General features: G+C 35.4%; 1 protein-coding gene across 1 annotated transcript in view; it reads right to left on the bottom strand.

Moving 5' to 3' along the window:
• The window catches only part of SYCP2 (synaptonemal complex protein 2), a 28,050-nt gene extending 19,675 nt beyond the window's left edge, over window positions 1-8,375 (bottom strand). The window contains exons 1-13 of the mRNA XM_026041931.1: window positions 8,335-8,375; window positions 7,392-7,440; window positions 6,813-6,953; window positions 6,455-6,583; window positions 5,426-5,530; window positions 4,822-4,846; window positions 3,802-3,887; window positions 3,192-3,280; window positions 2,139-2,173; window positions 1,357-1,499; window positions 1,226-1,278; window positions 575-620; window positions 333-428 (exon numbers count right to left, since the gene is read on the bottom strand). Of these exons, the coding sequence (XP_025897716.1) occupies window positions 333-428; window positions 575-620; window positions 1,226-1,278; window positions 1,357-1,499; window positions 2,139-2,173; window positions 3,192-3,280; window positions 3,802-3,887; window positions 4,822-4,846; window positions 5,426-5,530; window positions 6,455-6,583; window positions 6,813-6,953; window positions 7,392-7,415 (972 nt within the window). The 5' untranslated portion in view covers window positions 7,416-7,440; window positions 8,335-8,375. The remainder of the gene's footprint in view (window positions 1-332; window positions 429-574; window positions 621-1,225; window positions 1,279-1,356; window positions 1,500-2,138; window positions 2,174-3,191; window positions 3,281-3,801; window positions 3,888-4,821; window positions 4,847-5,425; window positions 5,531-6,454; window positions 6,584-6,812; window positions 6,954-7,391; window positions 7,441-8,334) is intronic.
• Window positions 8,376-13,779: the final 5,404 nt, after the last annotated feature.

The raw sequence follows: 13,779 nt of genomic DNA, 5'->3' as shown, positions 1-13,779 counted from the left end.
CAGAATAAAAGTAAAACAGAATAAAAATACTTCTGTTAGAAATATTCATCTGAACAACTGAGTCTCTCTTATTGGTATTGCAACTTCATAAATGCCTTTTTGTTCACATACAGAATTACATACGGAATTATTCATAAAAATARTATTTTCAGAGCTATTACTTTGAAATAGTGTAATCTAAACATTAAAAAAATAGTAACAACGTAACAGCAATCAGAGTTCCAAAACAGAGCTTCCACAATTCACGTGGGGAAACAAATTTCATATATTTGGAGGGAAAAAAAATAAACACAATTCACTGCCTTCAGGTATGATGGACAGAATTAGCTTACAGCATCATCTGCTGCCACATAGAAAGATATGCTTCTACTACCAATGTTAAAATCAATCCAAAATTCTTCAAGATTCTCATCCAAAGGTATTCGTAGCTAAAACACACACACAAAAAAAAAGTAAGACATAAGAACAAAAATTCGTAAGAGCTAACATGCATTTAAGTCTTTGTATTACAATCTCAACAAACTTTAAATACATAGATATAGAAATCGGATATGTGATTAGGTCTGTAACTTACCTCATATTTATCAAGACTTGCTGATAAACATGGATATGTAAAAACCCTGTAAGGAAAGGATATTTTGTCAAACGTTGTAAAATGTTATAAATAGATTTTGTCCTCCTGAACAGAGCAACTGGATTGTACTTCCAATATCGAACTTGTATACTTTAGAGACCAGGAAGTGACGGCAGTTCAAAGGACTGTCACATAATTGCATTTCTTCCTCCACAAGAGAAGACATGATTATATCTTTACAGTTCGAGTAGAAGCATAGGTCTCAAATCTCACTGTTATGTTCAGAGATCTAATCACCTGCTAGTGTATTAATAATAATCTTATAGTAGGTATCCAAACTGATTATATCCTTCATATAAATAGCTATCAAACAATCCCTTTGCTGTCATGACACATAATGATTTAAATAACATGCAGAGCACATGATCAGATAGCCTCAAAGAAAGSTCTTAGCAGTTATTTTCACTAATATTTTCATTGATCATTACCTCAACTTAGGTATCCTATGTCAATGATGATCCTATGATCAACAGCTTATTATATATTTTTAGATGATACTTGTCTATTGGAATTAATGAACATCTCAGAATTTTGCAGCAGAAGTGCAAAGGCAAAGAAGGCAAATAAATAAAATAAGAATTTCTACTTTACCTTCTGTTGTCCCCCAGCATGCCATTCACCTGGTTAAGGAATTTTCTGCAGTCCTGTTAAAACAGAGAAATTTCCTCTAGAATTGTAACATTAAAGCTTATTTCCTTGGAAAGAGATTGCCTATGACTTACTGTTTCAAACTCAGAATCTTTAATTCCTTTGAATGCTTTGGACACAAACTCCATGGAAAACCACTGACATGCTAACTCTGCTCTTTGTTTTTCTGATGTCATTCTGCATAGAGCTTCCGTAATGGCTACTTGCAGGTCATAGTCTGCAGGTTACAAAACATTTTACAGAAACAGAGCTTCAGAGATGCCTATAGCATAAATTATTTTACAGCAATAGTGTTTTCAGAGATGTTACTGATTTGAAAAAGTATGTAAGATGAAGTGGTACTAGTAGCACCACATTTTTCATACTACATATCATATACCCATATATGTTACCCATAGTGGATAAAGATATAATGGAATAAGGATGACTAGCCAAATTATTTTTCAGAAGCAAATTTCAACCTAGCTATCAAGGAATGTTAGAGTAACTCTATGTATACACACAATTAAGAYGTTTCCAACTTTCTAATCCCTGAACGGCTGGATTAGAGATTGTTGGATACCACAGTGGCCCCTTGTAGAAATTAGTATTACTAAACCAGGCAGCAATTTGCTCTCCTCAAAGACTGACTTCCTTCTCATCTTTTGCTGTTTGAGAACTTCTGTGCCAGAAAAGAGGAGAAAAACTCAAACCTAAATGTACGTTATGTACATCTTAAATGTGTGGCAATTTAAATGGCAAATTATTTTCATATAATATTAGCATTTTCAAATCTCCAACTTCAAGTGTCTTTTTAGACTTTTTAAGTAGGCGACAGAAGGTCAATAATACATTGTTTATTAAGTCCGCTGCTCACCTCCAGCATCTAAAATTCTTCTCCCCATATCGCTCCTGCAAAATAAAGAACACTTGATTAAAATATGACAGTAACACACAACATACAGGAAAAGTTTAAGTACAAGCTTTCAATGTACGGAACAATCTCCTAATTCCACTATAATACTAAACTTTAAAGGGATAGGTTTCTTATCTGCTAAGCAGCAGGACTACTTCTGTTTTAGGATACAACCAAAGAATTAGAACAATAATCGTAGCAAGAAATACATGGATCATTTTGGTCATGCAGTTCAAAATAACCCCGTCTACTTCCTCTTCACAAATAGCACTGTCCAATAATTCATACAATGTGAATTATGAAGAAAAGGGAGATCATCTTTTCTGTTCCTTTCTTTTACCAACATTAAGTGCTGAGACCCCAGTTCTGTGTTTACTAAACCGGTCAGTGATAAAAAAACCCACCTTAGACTTAAGAAACATAAACAAACAAACAAACAAACAAACTCTCCACAAAAATCAAAAGGAAATCTGTATCTGACATTGAAGAGGGGCATAAAAACTAGGTTCGTGGAAAGTCTTCTGCATTCAACTCATCCAAAAGTAACTGTAATAACCTGATAACAATGAAAGTAATAACTTTCATTGAGACGACTCCTGTTCCAAACACTGTGCTGCTTGCCTCCTTTTCACCTCCCCACATAACATACATCTGAAAGCACCTTTGGGAAGTAAATCACCTGATACATATAAATATAAATAAATGCTCTCAAAACTCCTTCCAGTAAATGATTCACTGTATTTTACCAGAAGTTCTTATTAGAAGTTTAATGTTAAGACAATTTGGTTCAGAACTTAGAATAAAGAGAGGCAATTTAGGTTTGTAAGGGAGAATAACCTCTTCATTATAACAACTGCTGAGAAGCACCACCACATGCTACCTAGCTGCAAATGCAAAAATCTCTTGAGCAGCAACCCTTCTGCAATCATAATTATCCTCGGTAAAAACTGTCTTCCCAGCAATATAAACCACAATAAAACAGTAAACATAAAAATTAAACTGAAAATTACTTACATTACAAKCAACATTTCTTTTGCAGAAAGCATCTTTTTCCTGGCATCTCGAGGCATGTTGTCCAGCATTAAATTTAGTTTTCTTACTACCTAAGAAATATGAAAAGAAAAAGGTTAAATATAAATCATTACAGATTAAGTTATTCTCTAACTATATTTTGGGTCCATGTTGCACATTTGATAAATATTAATAAAGCTACATATTTCAATAACTTTGCAGTTTCTTCATTAAAAGCTTGCCTGAAAGACTTGAAAATATGATGTTGCTAAAGCAAATAGGAGAAATTTATAATATACTAGAGGATTTTTTAAGGAATTTATACTAACAGTCTTAAATTGTAATAGAGCATATTATTTCCAATGCTTTTATTTAGCTGTCTCTCTGGAATCTTAGTAGCACCTTACATAATTTATTATCCAAAACAATAAATCAAGTCAGTAAGCTGAAGGCAGTTAAGAATATACAAATGTCAGCAAAAACATTCCTCCTACATACTAAAGCATCAGAATATTCTTTCTGTGGCAACAGTACATTTTAAAATATTAACTAGCTTTACAAGGTCTGCCAGAAGACTAACCAAAAACTACTGCTTAGAAAAGGGAATACTTACCTCCTGCTGAACATAAATAYTAATTCTTTCATCAACAATGAGTGTACACGCTCTCAGTACAAAGTTGTCTAGTATCTGCATTTTACCTTATGAAAAGTGGGAARGAATTTTAAAAAATCATCAAAAAAGCATGAAAAGTAGTTCTTCAACGACATTTGTAAACAGATCACTTTCATTTAGAAATATAGTATGCTTTCCATACACAATTACTGATATTTAAAAACAAAGATTTTAAACTTCTTAACTCATATGTAAAACAGAATGGTTACTGCAATTCATAGTAAATGTTGATCTTTAAAATGCTTCTACCCCTAGGCATCATATTCTGAAAGCATCCGTCCCCTGTGACCCCCTTTAAAAYACATTCAAATCAAAGCCGTAACTCAGCTCTCTGAAATATAATTCAGACTTTGGAACTGTACATTTCCAAGAACAAGGAAATCAATTTTGATTGTGATAGCACAATGGCGTGCCGTGACTCTCTACCGCTAGCACTACACTGAAGAGTAACAAGTGCATGATCTCACAATAAGGACAAAAAACAAATAAACCAACCTGCCACAACCTCAGTTTAATTGTTGTTACTGAGGATACTGAATTTATACATACACACACACACACACACACTTCACTATAAGCAAGTTACTTTTAAAGATCTGTCAGTACAAAAACTACAGCTCAGACTGAAGCTTGTTTCATGCGAACCAGAAATAGCTTAGCCCTTCAGCTTGTGTACAGAATAAGTCTTCGTAATAGGCCCTTTTCTATCTTTATCTATTAACTGAAGCACATAGAGGTAGTGTACTTAACAAGAAACTCTTACCACCCTCTGTTACATGTGCCAGAATACTCCTTCTACATAACAGGAGAATTTCCACCACAAATCTGGTAGATGGGAATTTTCAGAATATATCAATCCACTAGACTTTCATTTCTTTTCATGCCAGTTTATTTGATAGTAATTGGAATAATTTAAGCAACATTTTAATACCTTATTTAGTGCATACATTTTAAACTCACCTTCAGGACTGGTATCATATATAACCTAAAATTTAAAAAAAAAAGTAAATATTAAAGACACTTATTAGGTAACTTGCATCTAAAACAGGTCTAACCAAAAAGTATTTGCTACAGTTGTGTTACTGTATAGGTTAATACAGGTTAAGGATGACAAAGTTAGAGCTTAGTTAAGTAAGTAAAAGAGCTCTCTTCTAATACCAAGCATGGTTTCCTGAAATTGTATTTCAGTTAAACTTGCAGAATTTGTTTTCCCAATAAGAACATTTATGCACAGACTTGCTTAGGAACACAGTAAATCTTGTGGATGTTTTAAACTTCAGACAAACATTGCAGGATTAAGATATAGTATACACAATAAAATTTAGACTGAGATTGTTATTTTTATTAAGCACCTTTAGTATATGTTCAGTATGAATGCAAATAACAATGAGTACAAATTAAGGCAAACTTTTCAGCCGGAAAGACTTGTAATGTATTTCAGAACTTAGTGTAACATTAACTTAAAAATTAGAATAAAAAAAAATTTGAAAATCTTTTTGCTGCTAAACTATTAATAATTTTCACAAATATATGCTTAATGTATTTTATTATGAGCATATTTTACCAGTAAAATGTCGAAGAAATCTTCTGCTAAACTTGTAAGCAATTCACTTTTTTCATTTCCTCTAAGGATCAAAATTGCTTTTACCTTTTCAAACCATTTGACCATGTAAAGGGAAAATAAAGCAAATCAATCTTAACAGCAAGAAAACAGGATAATTGCTTGTATTATACTTAATTAAACTTACATAAAGCACACCAAGAATAGAAAGGCACGTTTAGCAGTCTCTGATTTTACTTGAGCCCGAGAYTGAAATTTTGCACATTGACTAAGCAATTATGGGTCATCTTAATCTAACATCACTCACTTCCACAACTGATTTCTGACACAAAAACTGAAAACCACTTTAGCAACTAYTGTAACAGACAAGAGTTGAACATAGATGATGTCTGAATGCAATTATGAAGACATCACAACTTTTTTTTTTTATTTCTTCCATTTTTTAATAAAAGCACTTGAGAAGGCAATTCAGTAATCATCACCTCTGGACACTGCCATTAACTTAATTCAGTGAAATCTTCAGTAAAGGCAATAAGGAAGTCACCTATACTTTTCAGTATATTTATTACACTAAGYAGCAAATGATTAATGCATTTTATATAAATGCTGAAATAATACAAAATAATCAGAATAGTAATATAATCTTTGAAAGAAAATGTACTTGTTGCCAGTACATTAACTCAAAATTCATTAAACTRTACCAGAAAGTTCCAAATCTTGACAAGAAGTGCAGCATGCGCATATAGAGACAACCACTTGCTGTATCTGCTATAAGCAAATTTAAATTAATTACAAACTGCATAACCCATGAAATCTCCACTGTATTACAGAAGCACCACTTCATAATGAGTTGCTCCTTTGCCAAAAGATATTTAGATCTGATTACCGTYTTCTGAAAAACTGGAAAAAAAATCTTAATTCAGACATAAAATTGAAGACAAAATTGAATACTATGATATTGAGCCTTGAAACATTATTTAGGTATGACTCATTAACTTTAAAAAAGTTACATATGCTTTATGTTATACTTATCCTTTCAACAAGACCATATTTCATCATTGCTGAGAGACCATCTTCGCCTGCYATGCTGATTTTTTCCCCACATTTCTGAAAAGAGCTTAGTAAAGTTGAAATGTTTTTGACTTCTTGCTTGTCAAGCTCCTAAAATGGAAATTAGAATATCAGCTTTAATGTGCAGTTCTAGAAGAAGCTATACTTAACTAGGTGCCTTTTGGTTGTCAAAAGTCATCTTAACTACTCCATGAAACAGTGGTTATATTCTTAAATTTTATTTGCTTTTTAAATGAACTGCTAGCATAAATAAACCAAATCAATATTTATTAGCTATTACAATAACAGCATAAATCTCAACATGCAATGATTACATTACCCGACAAAGAAGCTTGTCTAATTTGTTGAGAAACTGTTTGCTGCATTTATGAGAAAGATTCTCACAGTCCTTTGTTTGAAGGAAGTGCTCTAATAACTGGAAATCTTTTTTCCTTGTAGCTTCATCGATAAGTTTTTCCAACTATCAGAGTAAGAGAAAATGGAGCAACTGTATTTGTGTACACTCAATTTGTGATGTAAGTTTTTATGTAGTTATCGGCTGGACTCTCAAGTGAACATATCAAACCACAAAATCATTAAATATAAGAACTGAAGTACCGAGCACCTTATCCAATATCTTAATTATACAAACACTTATTCACTTATTTGTAAACARGTTATTTATACTTGATATTTGGTATCTTTCTCTAATTAGAATTTTTCTTTCCTTTTATTACCGATAGGTGCTTACTCATYGTTTTAACACCACTCCTTCACTACCTTTAATATTTTGAATTTTCAAGTTATCTACTCTTTTCAATGCATTGTCATATTGCAATTTTTACTTCTAATTAAATGCTAGAAGCTAATAGTAATAAAAATATCCAACATTCATTTTAYTTATCCTAAAAGTACATACCTTCTTCTCATTCCTTGCTGCCATTTTGGCAATTCATCTATTCAGCTGCCTAAGAGAAGAAAAACAAAACAAAACCAAAACCACTTGACTAAAAATAAAGTCATTAACACAGATTTCAGACAAATTTGAAATCAGTTTCAGAAACACATCAAAACAGATCAAGCAAAATTTACTAAAAATTCCAGAATTTGTCAGGAGTACAAATATTATTTATATAAGGAATTAACCTATGTTGAAAGAAATGTCCTTATATGCAATTGGTTAAAATGAGAAAAGGCAAGATGAGTGATTAGCTTGGACAGTGGTGACAAAGGTTCTGCAGTGAGTTTTCATTACAGAGATACAGATGCAGGAAAGGGGCAAGTAGCAGGACTGCAAAGCMAAGTGTCAACATGAGGCTATTCAGAAAAGATAACAGCCAAAGGTAAGAGAACTGCATGAGGACCATGTTATAAAATGGCAGATGGGTTAACTACAGACAATGTGGTGAAGCCCATGGGGAATAAAGTCATCCTAACTATCTACAGCAGTGGCCCAAAATAACTCTTACGAGTAAAGAGCATGATTTTGGGATTACAGTTTCTAGTTCAATGATCAGAAGTTGCTAAAAGTATTTTGTCTCCATAACTAACAATGCAAGAACATTTTCATGCTGTGTATAAAGTCATCTACATATTCAGTATCTCATGCAGTTCCAGACTGCCCACCACATAAATTCTATAGTGGAAACACGCAGAAAACTGAATCAAATATTTAAACACACAGAGGAGCTGTGTGTTTACACACAGTTTACACACAGTTTACATACAACTGACGATGGGCCACAGAATAGATGCTGCCATGATAAAGACAAAATCTTGAAATATGGTGTTTTTTAAACTTTCAAATACAAAAATGCAACCACTTCACTGAAGCCTTTTCTATCACCTCACAAATTTCTCACCCCCTCCTTAGTCAGGGAAAGCGGTAGAACAAGAAAAAAAACTTTTGAGATGCTTCAGGGCACACAGGTATTGACATCTTCCCCAAAGCCTGGCTAGCACAAGGAAAGCTCCCCACCACACCTCCCCAGCAAGCTGGCGCCCTAACGGGGAGTTAAAGCCGCGAATGGCCCCGCACGAACATGGCGCCCACCTCAGCCCACCTCACCGCRGCACACGGTACGCGGCCCTCCCTGCCCCGCCCGAGCGAAAGAGGCGCCAATTCCCAWCAGCCAATCACATCCAGGCACGGTGTCCCACTCAGCCAATCAACGCCCTAGAACGCTTTCCGGGGGTGGGAGGGGGGGGAAGAAATCATCGTGCAGCCGCGGCTCCTCTTCCCTCCTCTCCCTCGTGCCGTCGCTCCCAGCCAATTAGCTGCCCGGGGCGGGGAGGCGGGTCCCGCCCCGCTGCTACTGCCGCTGCCCCAGCGGCAGCTCTGTCCGCGCAGCGGGAGCGCGAGGCCGCCTCAGCCCTCGGGGCAGCGGCTACGTGACGGGAACAACACCGGCCAAGGAGAGCGGCCCGTCCAAGGCCCGAAATATCCTCCCCGGGGCTTTATTAATGCCCTAGATACTCTTCTGCCCGCGTCACTGAGCTGCTGTGCAGATAGTCTGTGTAGAGCCATGAATGTTCTGAGGAAGTATAAAATTAATTTTCCATTATGACATGTCCTTACCAAGAACCAGTATTTAAAATGCACTCATGCTATTGATTAGCATAGAGTTCCTGAGTGTGCACTTCATAAACTACAGTGCTTCAAAACTGTGTGGCAAAAACATTGTCACTACTGTCAAGTGCAAGGTTCTTAAAACCACAAAACTTCCTATCGTGAGCCTGTCTTGACTTTCAAAGTTTTTATGATGACCTGGAACTGGCTAACATGTTTATATTAAATGCAACAGTTGGACTAAAACTACCCCTGTTGTTAAACAAACAAAAAATATTTTTCTAAACAGATAAGGAAAATGCCATAAACAAAAAAGAAGCTGTACAGCAATTGTTTACAATACCACCAGATGTCACTATAATTCAATACAATCCATGTAAATAACAATTGCTAAGAGAAATAAAATATCCACAAARGAGCTGACTCCCTAGGATAGAACATTTTGCTGGAAGCATGTTCACCTAACAGTATTAACTGGAGCATTAACTGCTATCACATTTTTTGTTGGCATGACTTCATTAAAAGATGCAGGACTGATTTGAAATACCGTTTTATTGACAAAAGGGACAATATTTTGGGCATGAGAAACTTGAAGTCTCCGAACGTCCCTATGAAAGTGTACTCAGCTCCCTTTTCACCAGACATAAACAAAAGCTGCTTTAACGAGCTCCTTATGAGTCACTGTACACATGCTCAGACTGTCCACACATTCGTAACTTCTCAAGAAAACAGCCTTTCTTGTTCCGTAACAGAAGTCAGCCATAAAGAAGGGAGGAGACCTTCATCATTCACTTCCCTCTTGCATGATAATACATGCTGTTATAGTTATGTCTGACCTGACTGAAAGCTACTCTGCATTAGTGTCTATTTCTTTAACATTTGTTTTGTATAACAGAGAGAGAGAGAGAGAGAGAGAGAGAGAGAGAGAGAGAAACCATCAGTCCTCTACACTCAGAGCTGCAAAGACTTGCACAAAACACTGGGAAATGCTTTTCAATTCCCCTATCCAAACATTCATATTGGAGATGCATTTTTTTTCCTGAGACTATTTATGAAAAGCATTTAAAAAACATGAAGAATGCCAAGGAAAAAAAAAAAGGAAGCGACATTGCACTTAAGACTATGTACAGTCTTCTGTACACTTCTACACTACTGTGGCAAGAATATTTAATTAAAGGTACTGAAAAATACAGAAGTCAGCATAACCAATCTTTGGCACAGCTGGTGTTGTATGTAGAAGTAAGAAGGGTCAAAGCTTTTATGACAAACAGTTTTAATATCAAGTATCAGCAGAAATAGTTGCAGGTCTGAGATCACAAGCAGAAGGCCAAATCGGGAAAGAAGCTAGTTCTAACATTAGACTCTGACAAATGACTAATCACTTAGACTTGCCATTCGGCATCTTCAACAGGCAATGCTGGAAGATACTTGCAAGTGCTAAGCACTAGCAAAACTGCAACTGTAGTTGCAGTTAAGTATTAGCACACTACTACAAGATAAAGGATAAAGCAGAATTAACATTTTAGAATTAGTACAAGTTAGAGCCAGTTACTGCAGATATAAACAGTCTCTTMACATGCTCTACATGGATGTATTTTAATGAAACCTGTGTGCAACCCAAAATGAAAGGAGGTCTGAAATGAGACAAAAGCTGCATCAAACAAAAAGAACAAAATAAGGAAAGAGCAGCACATTTGAACTGTTAGGAGTAGAAATTAGAGAATTAAAAGGAATCTGTAGCACAGTTTTGGGAGGTGTTACTAGAAGAGAGACCTTTTTTTCCTTACAATCATTTTATAATCAACTTGCAGAATGTCTTTCTCCACCACTTCATTTTAGATATATAGCTGCTATATGCACAGAAATGACAGCAAATTCCATATAAGCAGTAGTAGCATAGTCATTTTTGCAATTATACAGACTAATCACTCTATTTTTAAGTGCTGCTCTTATTTATATATTAGCAATTACTGAATCCACCCACCTTATTTTCTAACCTGCATATGTTATTCATTAAGCAATAAATCAGCACCAAGTTGCCTGATGAGGGTACTGTCTAAAAAAAAGTAGCACAAAGCAAAACAAAAACAGTGCAACACTTTTTGGGCAATCTCTTGTATTAAAATAGCAGTAAATTTATTATTTTAAATGAATTAAGCACTTTGCAATTTTACAACTCTCCACAAAAACAAAATGACCTTTTGTCTAGAATATGTGCTTTACTGACATATTGCATAATGTATTTTATTCTGGACAAGACATTTAATCAGAAAACTCCTTCTCATTTACATAGATTCCACTTTTTTTTTTCCAAAAAAAAAAAAAAAAAAAAGCTTGAAAGACCCCTGAAAATGTGTACTACTACGTATCTGTTTATTGCATGACTATAACAAATACCTTTTTTTTTTAAAGTGCATTATATGACAGTAACCTCTGTGAAGAGTCCTATGTATAAGGAAAGTGCCCAGTTTGAACACAGTGCAAGAAGTCAAGTTGCCCTGAGAATTTAAAATGGTGGTCATACGTTTACCAGCATGGTAGGTACCTACTACTTAATGGCTTACTATTTTTTTTTTAATCAGAATCCTTTTGATTTTCACTGTTGAGTGTGAGRGGGAAAACAATGAGTGCAACTTTTGTCTTCATTGTCACAGGAGTCAGTTCTAATGTGGGAATATTAACAATTTAGGAGCACCTTAAAGGCTTTTTACTTATCTGAATTAATCTAGCAATTGCTCTCAGTTCTATGATAGTCGGGCCTGCTTAACTCAGAGTCAACAATGCGAACAACTGATTTAGTAACAGCTACTTTCAGTTCTTCACCAGAAGTGCAAGACAAGCAAAGAGATAAAAGGCAATAAGTTAATACTCAAGATTTTGCATGTGCAAATACTCTGAGAGGTTGCAGAAGGAAGACAATACAAACCAAGCTAATATCACTGAGCTGTTCAGTTCTGCCCTTTTCCCATATCAGTGAGATAAACATTGCCATGTCAGWGAGATTAACCTAGCACATGAATGATTCTCTCCCAGATGGCCACAGAGTATTTCTACCAATAACTCAAGTATTGTGTTGTGTTCCAGCAACATCCATGGTAAACGTGCTCAATACTTGTCTCAGAAAAAGATTTTTAATGGTGTGCTGGCAGGCAGCTGAGTGTTCTAGCAGATGGAAGAAACAGAGTCACTGGAGAAGAAGGGGAASAACACTTTAAAACTGCCCGTTTTTTCCACTGCAAGTGCTTCAATGTGTGCTCCCAGATTGGTTATGGCCACTCCTGTGATCCAGATGCAAAAAAACAATGCAGGTAGACCAAAAGCCTGTCGCAGTCCTTCCATCTGGGTAGCAGGCAGTCTCACTTCATCCCAATGACCTAGGAGTGCTCTACATGCCTTAGACCTAATGGTTGCAAAATGCCCTGACAGTAGATGTGTTTTTCATCCCAAACCATTCTAGCCTAAACTTACAGCCTAAGAGTGCTCCAATACAAAACTACAATATTAGCGGCATTCACTGTCTCTTAAATGGACTATTCACTAACAAAGAAATGATCATTTTTACCATTCCCTAGTAGTAGATAACCACTGACACACATGTAACTGAACACTACATACATAAGCAGAAATACCTATTAGTTAACTAACGGTAGGTTTCTAAGTCCAATAATCAGAACGTGACTTTCAGAGGCAGAAAGTACAACTCAAACTGAATTCAAGTACTGATAAATGCCCAGTAAAGCTGAAAAATAGGACATTCAAAAACATCTTGCATTTCTGCCACTATACTGAATAGCAGGTAAATTATGTAGTCCAGCTCTGTGTTTTTTGGRTGCTTCACATAGTTTAGAAATCAAAAAAGCAGCCACTCCAGCAACTGCAATAACAATTGCTAACAGAAATGACCATTCAAATTAGAGTATGAAAAATACAAATTTCAAAAATGTTATCAAAAGTTTTTTTAAGAATCTCTCTCTCACCTACTGAGATGACATGCAAACAAACACCACAATTACTCAATGGACTAACTTCTAATATATGGATGTACTTCTAATAAAAGAACTTTGTTTTGAAATTCATTTCAGAGCTGACTACATTGAACAGCATGTATGAAGCAAACTAGGTATGTTGCAATTCAAAAAGTAAAGAACATAACCTCAAACAGAAGTCCAAATTAATTTGCAGACAGTTAGTTCTAACCTGCAGCATGACAACACAGCCAACTCTTAATTGTTTCAAACTGGACTGAGTTTCCTCAGCACTTTCAGACTCAGCAAGCTCTGACTCCAGGCTCTGAAAAACAGATTAGTGCAACTAGATCGCTTGAAATTGTTGTTAAATGGCTATCGCAGCTAAGTAACAACATGAAGTTATCAAACATACGACGCTTCTTACAGTTTCTGCAGTTCCAAAAATGACTCAGTGGACTTTATGGACTAATATATACTTGCCTGTATGTTGCTTGAGATCTTGATAAGATGTCTGAATATGTGGTATGATATTTACAGTATATTCTTTCAGAAAAGCATCTAATACAATAACACAGCCAACCAGTTTTGAAAATTCATGCTATACTTATAAAACTAAACTTTGCATGTGCAGAAAATCRTGCAATAAAACATTCATAGATTTTTTTTTCCTTCTTGATTTCTTCAGCAGGAACACTGCATAGCCATAAGCTTTGTACTGGACAGACTGTGGTGTGTTACTGTACTCCCAAGGCTGCAAAACTCTTTGCATC

The sequence above is a fragment of the Nothoprocta perdicaria genome, unplaced genomic scaffold, assembly GCF_003342845.1.
Source record: "Nothoprocta perdicaria isolate Ctin4 unplaced genomic scaffold, notPer1 scaffold_3, whole genome shotgun sequence".
NCBI lineage: Eukaryota > Metazoa > Chordata > Aves > Tinamiformes > Tinamidae > Nothoprocta > Nothoprocta perdicaria.
This window is presented reverse-complemented; position numbering and strand designations above follow the sequence as displayed.